The sequence below is a fragment of the Ictalurus punctatus genome, chromosome 13 (genome assembly GCF_001660625.3).
Source record: "Ictalurus punctatus breed USDA103 chromosome 13, Coco_2.0, whole genome shotgun sequence".
NCBI lineage: Eukaryota > Metazoa > Chordata > Actinopteri > Siluriformes > Ictaluridae > Ictalurus > Ictalurus punctatus.
Window position 1 is genome coordinate 14,604,922 of NC_030428.2, and position 22,353 is coordinate 14,627,274.

Below are 22,353 nucleotides of genomic sequence, written 5' to 3' on the forward strand. Positions count from 1 at the left end.
CTAGTTAAGTGTAGTATCTTTACAAACACTTAGACTATCTTTAAAACATAAATATATTTCTTGGATGAAAGACTGAATTTGTTGGAACAGAAGAGAAAGCTGGTTATTAACAATAGGTAATTTTGTCTTTTTGGAGTTAAACCATTTGGATATAATTTTATATGTGCTTTTCATATATATGTGTGCTGCATTAGAGAGGTTTAAACGTCTCTGTTTGGCCTTTTGGTAGAAAACCTTTGTTGGATGCTTGCTTTGTGATCGAAGGTTCAATAACATGGATACGTTTACTTTTCCATTCCATTTCCACTGCTTCCTAACCCAAACACAGTTCATATCAATAATTGATAGCAATCAGAAACGTTCTGGCTATCCTAGTTTGACATGTGAAGGTTAATTGAGACTGCACTTCCTCCTTTACACAAGGCTTTCTTCAACCCTCCATCTTACTGGCAGTTTTGTCTGCACTATTTGCTGAAATAGCTGCTTTTCATTGAACAATACACTTAGCAAGGTCAGCCATACACATCACCTGACTGTTTATTCTCGCATTTGTGTATGTTGGTGCTGTGTGTGTGGTTTGCAGCGCAGCGAGGCAGTAGGAGGCTGGTCGGGTGCTGATGTGGATGGTCAGGCAGTTGGAACTGTTCTGAATGGTGGAGGGAGGTTTTTGTGTGGAGTCAGATTTGCTTCAGTGATGTGAGAGTCTTTGAGGCACACACCCCTATAATCCTACTGAGCTTAATCAACACATGAGGTGGCATTCTCTTTATTCTCTGTACAAGAAGTAACCAAGCAGATTAGAATAGAAATAAGTAGTTTTATTAACTCATGACAAAGATATGAGGTGTGGTGATTGGCCACAAAGATGTGATTGTTTGGGAAATCACTGTGCTTCTATGTGATGCAGTGCTTAACTATTTTGTGAAGGTTAAAGTCTAAGTTTAACAAGATGAGAATGGAAGAACGAATCACTGAAAGAGTCCTCCATAATCTGGCGTAGAGCCTCTGAGCTTGCAAGAGTCCAGCAGCAGCTCTCCTCCAGATGTGGTTATCACCTCCTCCTGAGGAAACACACACCGGCAGCCAGACAAATGAGAAACAGCCCATGTACAGACAACAGCATGCATATGTTTAGTAACGAAATCAATTCTCTCTGTCAGTAGCACAGATGGAAGGACAGTAGTGCTTACTGTGGTTGTGTTTGTCACACCCCTTGAGCTTTATGATCAGCACACTGTGAGTTTCCCTGTCACTGTTTGATAAACTGTGTGTGTGTGCATCCCATGACAAAGTGTGAGCTTTGAGAAAAGTTCAAGTGAGATGACTGGTAAGAAGTTAACCTTATGGAAGTCGATGAGGTCAGCTAAAGTAGCATGGCGGTTTTGGTCCACCCCCAGGAAGCTGTAGTAGTCACCCGAGGCATCGATGAGAAAGTGTTTGAAGCCAGAGGCCGTCCGGTAGGACAGAGTGTATCCCCAGATCCTTTCACTCACTCTTACTAGGAAACAGCCTTCAGAAGCATTCATTAGCAAGGACTCTGAATCCTGCCGAGAGATGATCCCTATAGGTGTGTGCAAAGAAAGTATGAGAAGGTGTGAGCCGTTGGGTGAGATGGATAGATGACAGAGGGAATGTGAAGGGAGAGTAAAAAAAGAGCAAGGCACATTTAGATTGAAGAAAAGCCACCCAGAGCAGACATGAGTCAGAGCATGGCAGACAGGACAGAGACAGTGAGTGATAGGGAATGGGTTGTACGTGCTAGAGAGCACAGATGCTTTGACACACTGTTGTCGTGCAAAAGGCCTCACTCTTGTGTTGCCATGGTGGAATAACATTATTCTGACACTTATTAATCTTATCATTTCCTCAATCAGGAGTGACACCCAGTAACCCCAATCAACCAAAATGCAAGCTATGAATTATTGAGCTCCATTTTTCCCACCTCTCTTTCTCTCTATCTCTGCTGTCTTGTTCTAACTCTATGCACTGCACTGCCACCCTGTCATCTGTTTCTTCTACCCCTTGCTCTCTCTATCATTCTCTCACAGTCCAATCGATACTGCTCACTCTGTCTAAAACCACTAATCTAGTCTCTGGTTACACCAGAGTGCCTGTTACCCAACTTACCGACCTAGAAGCTTATTTTCTTCAGGGCTTGGGGAGATTTCTTTACCATTTTATCTACCATGAACCTCTTGTATAGTTTGCTGAAGAGAGGATGTTTCTTAAAGTTTTTAGGCTAGGTATAGGACATTGTTGCATTCTTTACCATGGAACCAAGGGGCAATGGTGTTACTGCTCCTCTCATAGCCGGCTCTTCTGGGCTTTTGTTCCTCCTTAAACCACCGCATGATAGAATCGCGAGAAGTTGGCCTAGGTGGCCGAATCCACACTGGGCTAGTGGGGAGAATGATGTAGAACAATCTTTATAAGTATGTGTACATAATATTAGTCAAAGCTACATTGGTGATAATGATTAGTGTAGTAACTTATAGGGTTTAGAGGTACCCCTCTGTTATTGATTGTGTCTGTGGGCTGCTGTATCTGCGGTTCTGTCTGCGGCGACACTGGACAGGGGCGACTGCATTTCCAACAGCAGATTGTGATTGGCTAGCATCAGCTGCAGTAGTTGATGGCCGCTCGATGACGTCACTGTGGCGTCGGTTCTGACCTGAGCCATTCAGATGTGTCTTCTGGAACAGTCCACTGAGGCCAGCCACGAGGCCTTTCTCAATGGCGCGCAGGGACTGGCGTTTGTACTCATCTCTGGCGCGGCGAGCCTTACACTTCATCTCCTCATCAGCTGCTTTGGAGCGGCGCACTGTGAAGCATACAGAGATCTGAATAGAAATCACCAGCTTTAATGGGATTGGCCCACTTGTGCAATTTCTTTCTTCCACTCCACTTGCTTTCTCACATTGTTCCTGCCATTCCTTGTCGTCCCTTTCGCTTCTCTTTTCCTCCTGCTTCAGAGACATGAACAGCTCCTTTGCTCGCCTTTCCTCTGTTTGCCGGATTTCCTCCTCACATTTCTTGGAGGCAAAGATAAAATTAATTGATCATCCTCATCTCTAGGCAGTACTCAGATAAAGTGCATTGCTAGATGAAAATTCCTCTGCTGCTGATTTCATTTTCTCATTTTCATTAACAGCTGGGCTACAATGATTAATTCGGTGGATTGTGTCATTAATATTGACATTATCCTTTTAACTCTGAGCATCAAAGATCAGACCTACAAATGTCGGCCTTGTCTTGCAGAGATCGCTATCGTCATTGTGCAAGATTGCCAGGTTTTAAATAATTCAACATGGCCACAACATACATAGTAATTAGGAATAATTGAACCTAATCACCTTTGCTAGTTGGTAATAAAAGGCTTGAGTGAAGTAGAAAGGATTCTGACACTACTTCATCTTCGTGGCAGTGTGTCGAATTAAACTAATAGGATTGGAGAAGTAAGCCATGCTCCACTTGACTTTATTTTGGTCACTCTACTGTAATCTGTTTAAGTGGTGAAAGCTATATTTGATTTTGCATTTGCATAGACCCACCTTCAGCTCTTCTCAAATACAGTCCTCTTCTTCCTCCTCAAGAACTCCAGTCCCTCACGTGTCATTATAGCTTAATATTCCTTACACCTCGAATCCCTTCTAACTGCTTTCTATCAGTTGTATCTTTATTATCTTGTATTTATTAATGGCTTTTTGATTGAGGTGTTGCTTCGTTTTAAATTAAATATGCTCATTCTTTTCTTGTGACAACTGCTTGTGATGTAATTCTCCTATGCATAGAGATCCCATGACCTGACAGTTAATGTTCTGGCCATTTGTCTAGTGTTCCTTTACTTTTACATCTCTGGCACTGGTATCCACAGAGTCAGCATATATACAGACAACCTAACCAGTGGTCAGGGACTAGACAATTGCATAGTATAAATAGAACATGATAAATTATACAAGGAGCTAAGTTTGAAGGCTTCCATTCCCTAGGATTTCTGAATTTCCATTGTTTAAGCTCTGGATTTTTACACAGTTGATTAGCAGCATTCAATGTGACTCTGAGAAAGTCACATTGAATGAGAAACACATGAACAAATTTTATGCTGATGTTTATTTTTGTCACTCGGTTTTAGTGATAAAAACTGTAAATGTTTTGACAAAAGCAGAAACTCACCTTCAACTCCTGTCGAATACGGTCCTCTTCTTCCTCCTCTTGCTTGGCTGCCTTTCTGTCATCTGTCTCCTCCTTCCATTTCTCTGCTACAAACCGTGCCTTCTCCTTTGCCATGGCATCCCGAAACTTCTTTTCAATCTCTGCTTCCTTCATACGCCTCGGAAAATTCAACAGGGAATGACTGACACACTGCTCATCTCACTTTCAGTTAATCTCTCTCACTCTCTCTCTTTCTCCTCATTTTAAGGTGACTCACATCTGTCTATCAGTTACTTTCCTCCAATCCCCTTGATTCCTGCTCACCAATTTTCATATCTGTCGCACCCTCTTCTTTTCCCTCCTTCTATTTCTAGTTACATCACCCTAATCTCCTTTTATTTTTCATTTCATGCTCTTTCTCCTTCCTATCAATCCTCTCCCCCTACAGTCCCTGCATTCATGTGTTTAGGCTCTCTCACCAGAGCTCCAGTGCCTCTCGCTGGGCCTGTTTCCTGGCTCTCTTCTCCATCAGCTCTTCTACTATGTCGTTGTAGGGTTTGTCTCCCTGGGCCTCCCCCATGACCCAGACCCACACCTCACCATCAGAGCCCAGCAGCCACCGAATGCCTCTACGGTCACCTGGTCATGGAAACACACACACACACATGCAATAGAACTGGCAGAGCGTCCCTGTACTATGAGATGTCTGATATGATAGAGACTCTACAGAAAGAACATTATAACATGTTATCTAAAGCAGTATAAATCTAATAAGTATGTTTTAATGAAAATATGACAGCACAAATGGAGTAATCTGGTACTAGCATATGTTGTCAGAAAAGATACAAACTAAATATTGTATTAATATACTATTGTTATTATAAAGTGAAACATCCAAGCAGATGAGGATGAAGCCATCATGGACTCAATTTGAAAAAGTTGCACAACCTAATTTGTAGCAAAAGTTACTGATCTTAAGATGAACATTATGGGAAGGTAAAAAGTCATAGTTTTGTCTATACATTTATTTATATGAAATCCAAACAAATCACCTATGCTTGTTTGAATTTGTATGAATGTTGTATGAGAAGCCTTCCATTATTTCCCTGTACCATATGACATAATATATTGCACAAATATTGTAATCATAATTTCATTAAAAATTTGATAAGGCTTGTAATGTCCTGTGACACTGGAGACTGTGCTATAAAAGTTGCTTGAAACTCACTCTTCTTGTGAACAGTTCGGCTGGGGTCTCTGTTCTCTCTCTCGTTCCAGCGGCGCACCTGCTCCTCACGGATCTTATAGAAGAGAATTTGCTTCTGTTCCTCATTTAGCTCCTGTAGCAGATCTGGCTCGATGTACATATCTTGAAGAATTTGCTGCATCATCTTGATGGCTGTGTAATCCTTCTCCTAGTGGTTCAACTCTTGATTGAAGAAGACTTCCCCGAGGAAGTCTGAGGAAGACTATAGGCTTTAAATGGCAAGTAAGGCCCAGAATGTGCTCTGTTTAATATCACCTAAATGCCACATGCTTACCAGCAGCCTTGCCCCACCTTACTTCTGGAACTTTCTCTATCTACGTTTTATTTCATACACACTCTTATCCACAATTGTCCTCTTTTTCTTCCACTAGTCTCGTGCAGCCTCTTTTTTCTGCCACTTGCTCACTTTCTCCTGGATTTGCTTCATTGCGTAACTTCCCTAAGGGTTTTAATTTCACCCCTCTACCTGCCTCTCTCTCTCTCTCTCTCTCTCTCTCTCTCTCTCTCTCTCACTCACACACACACACACACACACACACACACACACATGCACACACACACACACACGCACAAATACAAAATCCCTCTCTCTTTCCGTCTCCTGCAGTGACCCTACAGTCAGGTGTCCCTGACACCAGAGTCTGTGTCTGACAGATCTAACCGAGATATTCTCCCAATATACGTAAACATACACCTGTTTGCTGTCACCATGTTGTGGGATTTCTGTCGGATGTAAACATGTGGTCATTTTGGTTGTATAATAATATAATAGGGAGGGAGAGAGAGAGAGAGAGAGAGTCCATGCATATGTTTGTGTGCGTTATCTGACCTGTCCCTTTCTCCCCTCCTTTCCATAGTGCAACTTTATCTGTGCTTCTCATGTTGCTCTAGCACTGTAACAGATGGTGTTAACTCTCCTCCCCCTTGCTCTGCTCTCCAGGTAGCCCTTGAGCTTCGAGAACACCAGTCCCTCACGTCTCATTACAGTTTAATGCTCCCTGCACCCCTAATCGCCACTAACTGCTATCTAATTGTTGTCTTTATTGTTTTGTATTTATTAATGGTTATGTAATTGAGGTATTGTATGGTTTTAAATTGAGCACGCTCCTTCTTGTGTTGTGAGATCTTTTTAGTCCTTGTATAACTGCTTTCCATCTGCAATGGAAAGCTTCGCCTCATTTGATCTGCTGTGCATAGAGACCCTATGACCTGCAATTTACTCTTCTGTCCATTTGTCTTGTGTTACCTTACTTTTACATCTCAGACACTACTATCCACAGAGCCAACTCACACACACACACACACACACACACACACACACACACACACACACACACACACTTATTAGATGCCACGGTCTAGACATTTGAATATTATAAATAGAACAAGACAAATTGTCCTAGCAACCATGGTTGTAAGCTGTTTTCTGTTTGTTTTTTTTGTTTTTCTATTCTGTTCTAACTGCAACAGCAATCTGCTCTAACATACAAGAAGCTTTGAAAATATAGATACTCAAGAAAGTTTCAAATTAAAGAAATCGGGAAAAAAAACTTAGCTCAGTACAAGGAGATATAAATCTGGCACTAAAAGAAAGAAAGAGGGGGAAAAAGAATAAAAACCATATTTTCACTTTTTAATCCAAGCATGTAACAAGTAAATCAATTACTCTGACCTTTTTAATGTTTTATTTTTTACCCTCTATGAAGAGGTGGATTTTTTGTTTTTGCTAATTTACATAATTCATAATGCCATCTCCAAAATAAACACTAATTATCCCGCTGATGTAATAATCATATCTAACAGTGAGACTTATTATCAGATGTAATTAATCAAAAACAAAAGCTTGTCAAGCCTTTCAAATGCTACACTGTTAACAATAACAGGGTTAATTCATGGAAAGTGAATTTGACTAGAGATCAAGACTAATTAATTCACTTGGCCTTTCCCACTGTGCAGCACAATCAATATTTTTCAGTTACTTAAATTTAGAGATCTCTTAACAGTCTGATTATACCTATGCATCTATAAGCTGCTTTGTCCATTAGAACAAAACTCTAACGACTAGGTCTCTAATTACGTATAACATTAGGCCATTTAAAGAACTTGGTTAAAAATGGATATGGATAGTGCAAACTAGGCAGTCTACAGATGGTCAAAAATTATCTATAGACTGTCACCAACCTAACCACTAATGTCTGTATGTCAACAGTTTATGATTGTTGAGGTGTAAACTTTCTACTACTATTAAAGATTATGCTAGTATTATGATGAGTATTCTTTTCATCATCCAATAAGCTTTTACTATTTTATTATTCCAAGCATTTTCTGTAGAAACTACATAATCTCTTAAAGTCTTCTTTCTTATTAGATCTTAATAGATAGCAAAAATCAAATGCTATAATGCTGATAATAAGAATCAAATGCCACCCTCAATCCTATTCAGGCATCCAAGGAGCCATGAATCAAGTTAAGACTCTGCTTTGAGTCCTGGTGATGGTCCAGGCTCCAAGCCAAGTTTAAGAGTATAAGCACGAAGTAACCTTCATTTTAATTAATTAATTAATTTATTTTTAAGAATAGTTGAGTTGCATATACAGTAGAGATGAGAATATTGATGACACAGGCTTAGACAGTTCTGCTCACCTATGCCTTTGTTACATCTTACTCAGAAATTTGATGCATTTAGTAGTGACTTTTCCATCAACTTGTTTCCATAATTATCAGCAAAGCTGTGCCAGTTCATGTGGATTTCACATCTGTTTCTTCACATTATTTACCACCACTGGGAACTGCTGTTGAATCACACCTAATCTTGTTTAAGGTCATCACAAACAATTTTGACCACTAGGGGCTGCTCATCTACTCATAATGCTGTCATCTGTAAGTAAAGAGGACGTTTGCTTTAAGCCTTGTCCCCTTATCTTTTTCTCAGCACATAATCATGGCTTCCAAGATGAGCAGAGCCTGCCCGTGGCTCAATGGTTTTGGCTCTATGGACCTTCCTGTGAGCAAATGGTTGCTGGTAGTGGAGGTAGCCTAGTGGCTAAGGACCTGCACATGTGAGCTGATGAGGTTGAGCCTGAAGACAGAGCCACTGTCCTTTTGCCCTTAACCCCCAAATTCTCCAAGTGTGACCAAGTGTCAGATTATATGCTCTGATCCTGTATTTCCTTCTATTTATAGGAAGAGGTTTGGGGATATTTGAAGAGAAAATATCATATGGAGCATATGGTGTTTTATAAAGGAAGGGCCATGAAAAGAAGTGGATGTAGAATAATGACAAGGTAATGGTGTCACAAATATCCCTATATGGCATATGGAATGAGACAGATGGAGGACAATGGGTTGACAGTCAGGAGAGCATTTTTGTATGCGTACATCGCATTCACACCTTAGAGTTCTCATGGCTTTATGTCTCTGATTCTGTATTGTTTTTTCCACCTTACATTCCTCAAATCCACTTTCTTACAGTTGTTGAAAGTACATTCATACCAATTTGCCATATGTCTTGTGAATCGTAAGTGAATTGCAGAATGTTTAATGTCTCCACAGAGCCCTGCTTTTTTTCTCTCTTCTCAGCATGTCAGAGGACGTCTCCTTACCTCGCCTCCCCCGCTGCCTGTTAGCCAAGCCAGCTGTCCCTGCACACAGCTAGCACGCATGCACACACAAACTACCTCATAGGAGCCCAGACTCTGGACAGGTGCATAGCATAGGTATGACAGGACCAAGTATGCAACTTGGACCCCAACGGTAGGCTATTTTATGAATTGTATTATTTCCATTCCTTTACTTCAAAGCATTGAATTTTTACACAGATAACTTAATTTATGGTAATATAACAATAACCTGCCACAATGTACAGCATGCTGCATAACTTGTGAACATGTGAAAGACAAAAAATGACAATTGACAAAACCAAAACGTCTAATAAAAGCACTTATTAACTGGTGATACCATTAATTAGTGCATAAGCCTTCTACACACTTCGAGCATTAAAAACTATAGGACAATGAGCGATTAATAATTCAATCTTTTAATCGTCATTAATCCTAGTTCCTACTCACCTGCTCGCTTTTATTGACATTTTTGCAAACAAAATTGGAAACAGCTCATTTCAGATTGTTTATCTAAGAATTAAGTTAATAAAAGACAGGATTAAATCCCACAAGACTGTTAGCACAGAAATGGAGCAAGAAAGCTAATACAGGGAAATCATTTTAAATCATTCAATGATATTAGGATTTTACAAAATGAAAACTACTAGAACTGACTAGAAACGACTAGAACTGATCTTAATGCTATCTTAAATAATTAGTCTTGGACAGATCTTAGATATTCCTTCCTTCCTACAAACGATGACACTAAATGTGATGACTGTTCATGTGTAAGTGATGCTCTTATGTCTAGACAAAATTTGTGTTATGTTCTATTTTCTTTTCTGCTTTTAATACAGATGCAACCCCTCTGTATTTCTTTCTCAAATTCTCTGAAGAGAAAGAAAGAAAGCAAACATTTCCCATGGTAGATGCATCCTGTTCTTCTGCTAATTGAAGCAGATATGATGTCTGATTCGTTTAAACAGCACTCTCTGCACCACTCCTCAGCACGGCTGTCGGTCTGGGCCAGGATGTGTTGTTGTTTTTTTGTGTTGAGGTTAATTAGTATAATAAGGCAGGATGAGTGTGTGGGCTACAGGGAGAGAGAAATAAAGAAAGAGATATATGCATCTGATTGAAGTACAAAAGGATGAGCCGTCAGTTATGCTGCCATCAGCTGCGTGATTTCTGGGCTTCAGCTGGGTCATCCTTCAACACTACATTGGGAGTAATTTGTGGCCTTGCTGTGGGTCCAGGTGGGCATCTTATGGCTGTGCAGACTGCAAAGAAGCACTTGAGCATGAAAGGACTCTAGTCACAGTCACTGTTAATAAGTGACTCTGCATAAGAGCTGCAAAATCAGAACAGCAGAAATGATTCTGTGTCAATGTTCTGTTTTCTTCTTCTTCAGGAAGCACAGTGAGAAGGGGTTAAACACAGACCGATGTGTCAAACGCAGGGGAATGCATATTCATGAACCAAAAGATTAGCTATGGGAACTCATATACAGGGGACAATAAACTAGAAACTTAAGAAAAAAACAGGAAAACCTAGGTTTGGAAAGCACAGCTTAGACTTGTTGAAAAGGACAAAGGTCCAAGAAGCAATGACCAAGTAAGAATGTGGAACGTCAATAGGTTCTATGCAGAAATATGCAGAATATTGACAGCCATATGGGCTATAACTTGCGTAGACATATTTAGATCTAGCATTCCTACATCTACTTGCATGTGCATGGCTGTTAGTTGGAGCATGATGATGTCTGATGTGATTGAGCTTGACATAATACATGTATCTAAACAATTCCAGCCAAATCTGACCCAAGCTGGTCTGATGGTGTAATAACAATACAGACTTGTCCGGATGACTCAAAAACACTATGCTTCAATTGTCATGATTCCCCCTTGAAGCAGCGTGCTCTAAGCGCGAATGTGCGAGCACCTGCTTTTCCATTGTTGACAGTAGTGACATCTGGACACGTGTGTTTTGTTTATGTTTCTGTCATGTCTCCTCCCTGTTCTGTCATTGGCTGGGATTTCACGTGTGTCTGTATTGCCCTCAGCTGCTAGCAGTTTAGACGCTGATCATGTCTACATATATACCGCGCGCCTCCCAGCACACGACGCGGAAGATTATTATAGAGTTAGATTAGTTCGTTTAGTTGTCATAGTCACGGTCCATGTTTAGAGTTAGTTCACGCTGGATTATCCGCTCCCAGTTCCTCGTCATAGTTCATGTTTCTCGTTTTGTTTATCGACCCTGTTTTCCGTGACCACGGCCTTGATTCATGTTTAACCCTGTGTATGCCTGTTTGCCGATTGCCTGACCTTCGCCTGTTGTGGATTACGTTTATGGATCACGTTTTGGATCTGTCTGCCTGTCTCTCCTTTAAAATAAACACTGTTCATACTGCACTTGCATCCGTCCTATCTCCGCTCCATCACGATACGTGACATTAATGCATTTTACCCTTTCTCTTATTGAGGTTTTTTTTTTTTTTTTTTTTTTTTTTTTTTTTTTTTTTTGTAAAATCATAGGCATTACACATCTTTAACGGAGTAAAAGAAGAACATAGTATTTTTCTTAGCTGGAGCATTAGGACCATGGAGAAGAAGTACATCCAGTGTGGTGTAATCAGACTGGCCATAAATACCTATAAATACATTGCACATTTATTATGATAAAATTGGAATGAAAGTGAAGGAGAAAGGTAAAAATGTGCTAAATGTTAAAATATGACAACTCTATTACAATTCTACTGCCACTATAATACATGAGGCTGGCTTAGCAGAGACCTCCATCCATCCAATTTCCATACTGTTTATCCTACACAGGGTCATGGGGGAGCCTGGAGCCTATCCCAGGGAACTTGGGGCACAAGGCAGGGGACACTCTAGGCAGGATTCCAAACCATCACAGGGCACAGTCACACACCTCGGACAATTTGGAAATGACTACCAGCCTACAATGTATGTCCTTGGACTGGAGGAGGAAACTGGAGTACCTGGAGGAAGCCCTCAAAGCACAGGGAGAACATGCAAGCTCTTTAGAAACAAGGCAGTGGTGGGATTTGAACCCCCAACCCTGGATGTACTAGGCAAATGTGCTAACCACTAAACCACAGTGTCCCCTATAACATATAACATATAAATTAAAATAAAAATGTTATATCCGGATTTCTGTAAAGCTGCTTTGTGACAATGCCCATTGTTAAAAGCACTATCCAACTAAAACTGAATTGAATATATTTGCTATTCTGTTCTAGGAAGGGAAAAAATCTTTTTAAGTTGGATTATTTTTTAAGTTGGAAAATTTTATTTGAGTATATGTCTGTGGCGTAATAATTCTCAGCATTAAAGTATTAGTGTGGAGAAGAATATGAGGTTAATAAGGGTGATATTAGATTACGTATTCATCCATTATATAATTTCTTTGTGCACACTTTCATACTTTCAGTGTAAAGTGATTCCATAAATACATTATTCATTCCACTGGTTAATAAAGTAATATAATGAATGGGCATAATGTAGGGATATTTCAGCCAGGTGTCAAACTGTATGTCATTTCAAACAAAATATGACAAAATCTTTTATATCAGATTTTCTTTTCATATATATAATAATCTGAATATGCGTTAAAGTGAATGTGCTAAAGTGCATTAGAATTTTGTTGATATTAACCCAGAGGTTAACAGATCTAGTCTATTTATTGCATAGTGACTCCACTGTGTTAAATCCATTTTGAAAAATACTTTATTACACTAAATCACTATATACTAAATCACCTCTCTTCTAATTAGCTTCCTATTTATTATTATTATTATTATTATTATTATTATTATTATTATTATTAATTATTATGTCTGTATGGTATTTTGATGCAAACATCTAAGGATTGTTTAAAAGTGATATTATTTGCTTTGATATTACCTTTTAAAGGTCCATGATTCAGATTGTATTAAATTGTATTAAATTGTATTCTAAATAATCTTGTGAATAATATAGATTTTATTGTTACATCTTTAGAAGATACATGATTTCATTCATAGCTATATTCAAGGTTATTTGAGACATGTTTCAAATAAGATTAAATGATTGATTGATTTAAGTTGATATTTATTTTATAATATTTATGATGTCTATAATAAGATGGTTTCCCTCTTTGAAACAACCAGACCTGATCAAATGTTGTGTAATTCAAATTTTGTAAGTAGTAAATTGGAGCATACAGTTTCCAGTCCTTCACAAATTGTATTTCAAAAGAATCTATGAAATTATAAATAATCAATTTACTTCTCTACAAATTTCTTAGAAAATCTCACCGAGAGCTAGTTCATACTGTCATTTTCTGGATTTTTTTTTTTCAGCTATGCATGATGTTACCCCTACCTACCTCAGCTTTGCTATAGTGTATCTGCATGCTCTACAACATCTTTCTTATTATGCCCATATGGAGAATCACATTGCCATTATCAACTCTTTTCTACATGAGTTAGTAGAGGACTTTCAAAAGACGTGTAAGGCTATGCTATGCAAGGTACTGTACCATGAGTCTCATATCATATCCGTACCAGTCTCATACCATGTTCATAGACATACTTTTGTTTTTAATATAACAGTGGGTTTTTAAACATTTTTCTTTTCAAAATTACATATGGTATGTTGCCACAAGCTATGACAGGATTAAAATTTTAATTTAAAGTTAATGCATTATAAGCTATGTCAGTTGTTTCTGGAGATACATGTACAGGTTGTCACTTAGCTTGCTTTTATGAAACTTTGGCACTTCACAGCTCCACAATCCTCAGTTTGATCCTGAGCTTGGGTCTCTGCAAGGTTTTGCATGTTCTTTCCATGTTCACCTCTTTCCTCTGGGTTCCCTGGTTTCCTCCTGCTGTTCAAAAACAAGTAGATAGCCAGATTGGCTAATCTAAATTGCCCCTAGGTCTGAATGCGTATGTGTGAATGGTCCCCTTCGATTGACTGATGTACCATCTCTATCTCATTCTCTTGCCTGGCACCCAGTGTTATTGGGATACGCTTCAGGTCAGCTGTGACGCTGACCAGTATAAAATAGTTCCTGAAGATGAATGAAAAATTCAATATAGTAAAGGTATATTTTATTGATGTATGACTTTCTAACTTCAGGAATTAAGGTCAGAAAGTCACATGATACAGATCTGTTAAAATATGTAGGAAATGAACTCTAGTTCTCTATAATAACTATTTTACCGATATTGAACAAGTGTCATAATTTACCTGACTCTAGGATGGCAGCAGCTCATGATCATAGATTTTGGTGGGGCAGGATGACATTAATAACAACATAGGCTCAAACATAATTAAGTCGTGAAGCTGTCATAATTGACTTATGCTATGATCTATATCTAGTACTGTCTAGTAACCTTGTAATAAGCAGTTGAGAGTTGACAACAAAGTCATCCAGCGTACAGTTTAGCAAGTTGTTTTGAGTGGTTTTAGACACACATTTGTTTAACTGTGTTCATGGTAATATTGTTCAGCAGGATTGACAGGTTTCAGCAAAATTTCGAGTCAACATCTACATCTCAAAAACCACATAAAAGACTTGAAGCTATGCCAAAAAAACAGCCATGTAAAATGAAGACATTTTCTTCTTTTTCTCAGTGTGTGAAATGCGTGTTTCCCCTGCATTTCTGATGTACAGACATTACTCCATAACCCCCCTTTCCCTTTCCCAATCTTTGCAATATATCCTGAAGTTGTAATGGTTCTGTACAGCACAGGTTCACTATCTGGGGCAGTGGTGGCTCAGTGGTTAAAGGCTCTGGGTTACTGATCAGAATGTCAGGAGTTCAAGCGACCACTGTTTGGCCCTTGAGCAAGGCTCTTAAACCCTCAATTGCTTAGTTGTATAAATGAGTTAAATGTAAGTCACTCTGGTTAAGGACATCTGCCAAATGCCATACATTTTGTATTTTGTGGAAAATTATTAGATTTAGTTCCAATTATTTGCTGTAAAACAAGATATTGGAGGCTGCAGAGTATTTTTTAAACTAGCCTGTCATTAACTGTTTTGTTTGCTGTTCCTTCTTCACTTGAAAGCGAGTGTGGGACAGAGACTACCTGCACCCCAATGGACTCCTATAAGCGCTTGTTGCAGTTCCCAGTTTTGACCACTAGGTGCATTAATAAGTCTATTAAAGCCAAGTAGGGAAGCGCCCTGCAACTAGATAGGTGAGCGAATCAACAGGTTGTATCTGTCAAATAGTGACACTTTCTTAATTTTTTGGGTCACTCAAAAGAGTTCATTAGTATTTAATTTAAAATGTAAAATTAATGGAGTTGTGAATAAGGACTTTAGAAGGCTGAAGATTAACATTTGTTAAACAACTGATATAAATGGTTGGCCTCTACCCTGTCTGCCTCTGTGGACAAGCTGCCACTGCCCAAGGAGTTGAGGAAGGTGAATCCCAAAGCTGACAGAATTCCTTTATATGCAGTTAGCTCCATTGTCTCTCACACTTTGCTCCAGTCCGTCTCACACAATTGGAAAGTCAAGCCTATATGTAATTCCAACCTGCACCAGCATTCACGAGCACCAATTTTGAAGAGAGATTTGAGATGACAACCTCTGCAGAGAGGAGATGTAGGGGTCAGCCAGTTAATGCAGCATATTAAACATGCAGCACCATTTCACAGAGACACTGCTGCTCATTTCAGGCGACAGATACAGTACATCTTACTTCCTTCTCCTGCCCTCATTGTGTCTACTCTCACACTGTTCTACCACTGCACTGTGCTCATTTCTGACCAGTCTCTGTGGCTTGGCCCTTTCCGTTCCTCATATTGTTAGCTCCCTAACGTCTCCCTAGGAAATTAACTTGCCTACGTCAATAGATATAGATAATGGATGATCAAATTGAGAAAGAGGCAACAACACAGTGTTGTAACAATAATCATATTGTCGTCCAGCTAATACTCTTTAGACATTAGAAGCTTTACAAGATATGTTCTTTGCGGAGTAAAAATTGAGCTATTACTATTTAACATTATATTGATTCATTCATGAATCTATAGATTATTGCACCAAACAAGTTGAGACAAGTAATTATCTTTCTCTCAAATAATTCCCTTATAGAAAAGTCACACATGAATAATTACATGGTTTATATACATGTATACATTTTTCCACTTGGTTTTGAAAACAAGTCACATGTTATGGGAAATTTTTCACATGTGAACTTTCCAGATGTAGTGCATGTGTCTTTATTTTTATTATTATTATTATTATCATTATTTTTTACACTATTGTTTCACATGATTAATGTATTTTCACATTAATTTTTCACAAGCAGGGCATGTGTTTTTACTTTTCACATGTGATAATACAGTATTATATCACATCATTCAAATGATTTCATATGGATTTACTTGAGTTTGGATTTCATTTTCAGGGCATAACATGGTGAAATGAGCCTTCACACATTTTTTTCATGTGATTTTTCCATAAAGGTTGACTATTACATTGCTTCCTGCTCAGACCACATGAAGAAGAAACCACATGTTATTCTTATGGAATGATGCCAGTCCCAGAGCCATTATTTTGGTTGCATTTTGGTTGTAATGTGTTTTAATATTCATGCTCAAGCTGCATCATTCTTCTAGCTTTTTTGTTGAAGGCTAAACATGAGCAGAGACATCAATGCCACCAGTCTTTAATATTTTTGCTGATTAATTCCACTGAAAAACATTCTCACCTGAAGAAAAAAAAAAGGCTAGTTAAAAACTTCTTGCTCCCTTTTTGCAGTTTGAAAATAGCTGATGCAAAATAATGAGTCTAGGTTTAATTAGGGGAGCTACTTTTGTGGATGATAAACAAGTAAATGATTAAATCTGCTGACAGTATGCTCTGGTGGATGCAGGGCAGCTCGAGCTTGTGAGGACTATCTGATTCCACGGGTCTTTGTTGCCATGGAGACAGCACTGGTGACTGACTATCTTCCTATTGGCACGTTTTGTAGATTTGTGCCAGTGATAGCTGCAGATATATGTCTGCCATGCATAGAGTGGGTGGCAGGAAATAGAGCATTGATCACTGTGTAATACTCGCCAGTGTGTGGAGACACTCTCTGATCAAATCACAAGGTGACATAGAGATTTTATTCATAAAGCACCAAACTCACGTCTTCACGTCCTCAAGCAAAAACAGAGAAAAGACAAACTTGAACTGTGTTATGTCTTAGGATGGCAGAGCTGTTGGAAATGAAAAGCTTCCTGTTCATCATATTCTGCATCTTTATTTTTTGTCTTGTTGTATGCCATATATATTCCATATATGACATACATATAGTTATGACATCTATTAGATTTTCTTTTCTTTTCTTTTTTTTTTTTTACAATAGAGAAACAACATAGAGATGACACACTATTTGGTTTCTAAGTAGAAGCATTTTTGTTAAATAGTGGCATATAAATCTTTTTTTTTTTTTTTTTTTTTTTTTTTTTAATCTTCTTCAATGCCTCTTTAAATCAATATCCCAACGACAGTCATTATATCATTTCATAATTTATTCACATTGTATTTTCAGGTATCCAGTGTTCTGAATTCTGTCATTGCAAGTTCTTGCTGAAGTCCACAATAGAGTAACAGAGATTAGAGAGTAAGTCTTGTGTCAGTAAAAGGGAGGTGAGGGTGAAGGAATAGACCTTCATGGATTTTAGTGTTTCATTCTTTCCAACTCCACTGTTTTTGTGTTAGTGTGTTCCTATGAATTTATCCAATCAGCTTTTAGAGGCTGTGAGACTGGACAGACTATTAGGCTCAGTGGAAATGTGGCAGTCTCTCTCTCTCCTGATAAGTGAATTGTGAAAAGCAGCCCCCTGCTCCTCTTTTTCCTCATGAGTGGACTGGACATGCTCTAGACTTCCAGTGGATTTGGATGAATTGGAGGAGTGGTGCACATGCTCCTTCCCTGATCCCAGTACAGTTATAGAAATGACAGTCTTTGCCATAGTGGACTCTGTACGTGGTCCCAAAGCTGTCGTGTAAGTGACAAGGCTTTTGTGTTTGGTTTGATTCCCCAGTGCATGTGACCCCTGGCTGCATTTTGACAATGACCCTATTTCAGTCTCTGAATTGATAGTTTGGCTAGCAGAAGCTCCATCCTTACAATGCAACATCGTGGTGCTTCGATCCTCGGCCCTGTCCTCCGGGTTGGATGCCTGGACAGAGGGGATGATGGGAACAGAGCAGGCACGGTGAGAAGGAGGAGGAAATGCTGTTCCCTGATCTAGACGAGTGCAAGGAACATTAGCCAGGGTCACCCTTTCTCTGGAATGGGCAAAGGCTTCAGTCTGTATGTTGAGAAAGGAGCGGCTGTACTGATTACCTACAGTTTGGGAGTGACACCTAGAGAGAGAAAATAAAGTGTGGATTAGCCCTTCTGTGAAGTATTTTTCCCCATTTCTTGAATCTTTTTCACTTGTCCCTTTGGCTAAACCATGCTGGGGTAGTGGTAATGTCAAATCTCTGTGTAATTATTCATAATCCACAAGTCAGGCTACCTTCCTTTGACAGCATTAACATTAAATTTGGACTTTCTCCCTCCTGTGAAAGCTTTATCTGAAATTTAAGTCATTATATCAAAGCTTGAGTGCCCCTTATTTGGCCCTGTGAACTGATGAATACCAAATCGGACTACTACATTTGAAGGATGGCTTTTCAATTTGCATGCTCAGATGCCTTATCACACCTTACACACCTTGTCCGACAACAGCCCGAAGAACCTAGATAGCACACAGCTCTAAACTGGGACAGCTCCCTGGAATAATGAACACGATTCCTGGGATGTGCCCAAAAGACCAAAGCAGGTTATTCAAAGTTTGTGTCAAGTAAAGTCCCAGAGACTCCTGCCTGCTTTTTATCTGTCATGATTTTTAAGGCAGCACAACTGCAGGACCTCGACCCAATTACCTACTCTTCTAACTCTAGCCATCCACATACAGAATTATGGGAGGGTAATAATATTCAGAATTTCAATGAAGTATAACAGAAGCCTAAGCCTTAGTGTTAAAGAAATATTGAATAATAAAACAGATATGGTTGCCCTAAATACTAATCTAAACACTAGAGTTGTTATTTGACAGTAAAGCCTAATAACAGAGTATAAAACAGTTCTGTTTCATAAAGGACATGCTAGCGGCAGTTGGACACATAAATATCCAGTCTATTCCCAATATATATCCATGTTATATAGGGATCAACTATAACAGGATCATATGTATATCCTATTCTCATCACTGTCTTTATTTCCTACTGTTCTTTTCTTTCTCTCTTTCACACTTCCTTCTGAATCCATATTCCTGGAGACCAGAGGGTGTCTCCATGGCAACAGGGGAGGTTTAGGGGTGATGTTGATGTTTTAAGGTTGTTAAGTCTAGAAATAGGTCAGTGCAAGCTTGCCTGCCTGTTCCTCGCCCTAGCCCCAACTAATCAAAAACAGGGTGCAAGTTTATCAGTTCTTAATTATGAATAATGCTAATAATAACTGAAGATTTACAGCAGCAGCATTATGAGCTTCAGTGCAGGACGGAAGTCTGATTCATGCATATGGTTTACATTAATTACCAATATAGTATCTTTCTGCTGAGACACTGACGCAAGTTTCACAGTGTGTATGAGTATGTCTTAGTGCTGAGACATGGGGAAGATCGCATCAAAACCCTTGAAGGCAAAACTCCAAAGCACACGGTTTACGAATGCAAATTATGGAAATAGGGCAAAATAAAAGAGCTCGGTGTGAGATGAGTTTATGACTCACTGTGAAGTTGGATCATGTTGACAGCAGTTGAAAATCTCGTGTGTAAGCACTTCATTCTCAGAGGCTTTAATGTTACTGAGGCAATTTTTATTTGCAATCTTAACTTTTAGCTTTAGACTCTTACACAGAACCATGTCTTATCATGTCTGACTTATTTGTAATACTTTACAGAAATTCTATCAGTATGAATAAATTCATCAAAGAGTGGAGAGACCTACTGTACATACATACCGTCTGAGAGATTCTAACGTAGCATCTGTGGACTCCACCTCTCGGAGATGTTTGTAGCTATGAATAGAATCCTTTGATCCTCCAGTTAGATAGTGTCCTGCTCTAGAGATGGGTGGTGTCCATCGTGACACAGGTCGATGATTGGATATCTTCTGTTTTGCAGCAGGACTAAAACAAACAGAGGCACAAAGCTGAAAGGAGAACTCAGCTAAAATAACTTAAAAGACGGCATTATTACACACTCAGACAATCTGCTCATATACGTTTTTTTTTATGATAAAATATGAAATACATTTGAAATCTGTGTTTGCTCAATGTGCATGCATATGACTGAAAAAAAAAAACAGCTGAATTGTTAAAAAGCAAGCAAAGCACAGAATAGTTCATTAAGCATGATTTGCAATGTGTCAGGCTGAAGAATGTCAATTATACATTCAGTTCATATGCCTCCTGTCAACTGTAAATCACAAGCAAGGATGTCATTGAGGAATGCATTTTAACAGACTTAAAATAAACCATACTCACACAACAATTCTTTTTAGTATTATTTATCTTTGCACTTGTTTGTGTGAACATATGGTGACATAGGAACTGATTAATTCTTCTCTGTTCTCATGTACAGTATATGCATTGGAAGAGGAAGAAAGCAAGCAAGGGAGGTAAAAACAGGAAATTACCTGCAACTTTTCTCCAGACTGCTGCTCTGATTCGGTGAAGAGACTTTGGAATCATTGGATCCTGTACTGTGGCCTGGTGTCAGGGATGACCCATGGGCTTTGCAGCACTGTGGTAAGAAGATGACAGGTGATATGTTTCTAAAGGTTAAACGGTACTGCTGTGACACTGTTCTGCTTTGTAGAACTTCACTTCCACATTCTCCTGTCATTCAATAGATCCAGCCTTCAATTTCTTTCACTCTTACACACACACACACACACACACACACACACACATGCTCTTGACTCTTCAGTGCTAAAGATGGAATAGTGGATTATAGACTATGCAGTGAGTCAGAATGTAGTTCATTCAATGATATACGTCCCCTCAGCGAGAGGAAAGCCACGTTAATTAGACGTTACGTTTAAACAGCAGATTAAGAGAGACACTCTCTGATTACACTCCCTGTCGACTTTCTCGGTCCTTCTGCATGAGTCGGGAACTAATCCCGGACAAGATTACATTAATGGATTCCTAAAGAATATCTTTCATCCTCTTTTTTCTCCTCCAAAATTAAAACCATTATCTTTCAACAGGCCAGAACATGGAGACTATTGAGAAAGCAGCCTGAGATGCCCCCTAAAGTCGTCTGAGTTACCAGATAATGCTCTTATTCTAGTAAGTGACACACATTTGCCTCCTTTGTCCTGTGGAACATCATTAAAGCTACTGGGTTTCACTTAAAACTAGTGTGAAGCCTTGCAGCTGATAAAGTGTGTCATCCTAACACTTGTGCCTCCTCAGGGACCTGTTAGCATTTTTATTCTCTCCAGCAGGAAAATTGGATCATTTCTGGCCACCCTCTCAAATCCTCAGCTGGGTGAGAATGCTCTACCGGGAACAGAGCTATTGGTCTCACCAGTATAATTGCAGGAACTTTGTGAGAGTTTGGAACATGCAGATTCACACTCACTTGAAAGTTAACACAGTGCCAGACATGTAGGCCTTTTGGGACAATCCTTTTGATACAATTGTATATTTGTGTATTTGAGGAAATGATACATTTTCATCACGTATGGGTGGAGATGTATTACTGTACCAATACTTTACTTAAAAGCAGTGTTGATGTGGCTATATAAAACCTACACGAAGCTTTTGTGATATCTCACACATGGCTACAATAACATCGTAAAGTATAAAGACTACCTTTGCTGTGAAATAAAAATGAGGCATGAATGAAGTTATAGATTTTTGTTTACAATATCAATATAATGAATTAAAAGTACTCCCCATGGAAATTGTTGGCTGTATTATATATATATATATATATATATATATATATATATATATATATATATATATATATATATATATATATATATATATATATATATTTTTTACAACATTTGATCATCTTTGAAACAGTTCCTATTAATAAAGTTGATATACTTGAACAAAACCACAAGGAAAATGAGCTTTTTCAATCATTTATTCAACAGAATTATCAATAGGTGTGATATTATTATGTGAAAAAGTAAGTACACCCTTGGCCTTAGAAGCTAGTATTGCCCCCTTTAGCAGAAATAACTTCTTGTAGGTGTTTTGCATAATTGTCCTCCAGGCTTGCTGGAAATTTTGACCACTCT

The 22,353-nt window shown here is 38.8% G+C and overlaps 2 protein-coding genes and 1 long non-coding RNA gene across 3 annotated transcripts in view; 1 reads left to right on the forward strand and 2 right to left on the reverse strand.

The window, feature by feature from the left end:
• Positions 1-838: 838 nt before the first annotated feature.
• sh2d4bb (SH2 domain containing 4Bb) lies at positions 839-5,863 on the reverse strand. The gene is made up of 8 exons (XM_017483694.3): positions 5,381-5,863; positions 4,632-4,791; positions 4,174-4,330; positions 2,918-3,032; positions 2,509-2,821; positions 2,270-2,397; positions 1,341-1,561; positions 839-1,061 (listed from the first exon to the last, which is right to left on the reverse strand). The coding sequence occupies exons 1-8, from the start codon at positions 5,541-5,543 to the stop codon at positions 969-971; spliced, it is 1,350 nt and encodes a 449-aa protein (XP_017339183.1). The 5' UTR covers positions 5,544-5,863; the 3' UTR covers positions 839-968.
• A 3,129-nt stretch (positions 5,864-8,992) lies between these two features.
• Positions 8,993-22,004, forward strand: LOC108273973 (uncharacterized). Its single transcript, XR_006983507.2, has 3 exons — positions 8,993-9,172; positions 20,673-20,839; positions 21,304-22,004. It is a non-coding gene; the product is annotated as an uncharacterized LOC108273973 (long non-coding RNA).
• nrg3b (neuregulin 3b) overlaps positions 16,779-22,353 on the reverse strand; it is a 163,653-nt gene continuing 158,078 nt past the window's right edge. Inside the window, exons 7-9 of the mRNA XM_017483692.3 lie at positions 20,728-20,834; positions 20,051-20,218; positions 16,779-18,408 (exon numbers count right to left, since the gene is read on the reverse strand). Of these exons, the coding sequence (XP_017339181.1) occupies positions 17,781-18,408; positions 20,051-20,218; positions 20,728-20,834 (903 nt within the window). The 3' untranslated portion in view covers positions 16,779-17,780. The remainder of the gene's footprint in view (positions 18,409-20,050; positions 20,219-20,727; positions 20,835-22,353) is intronic.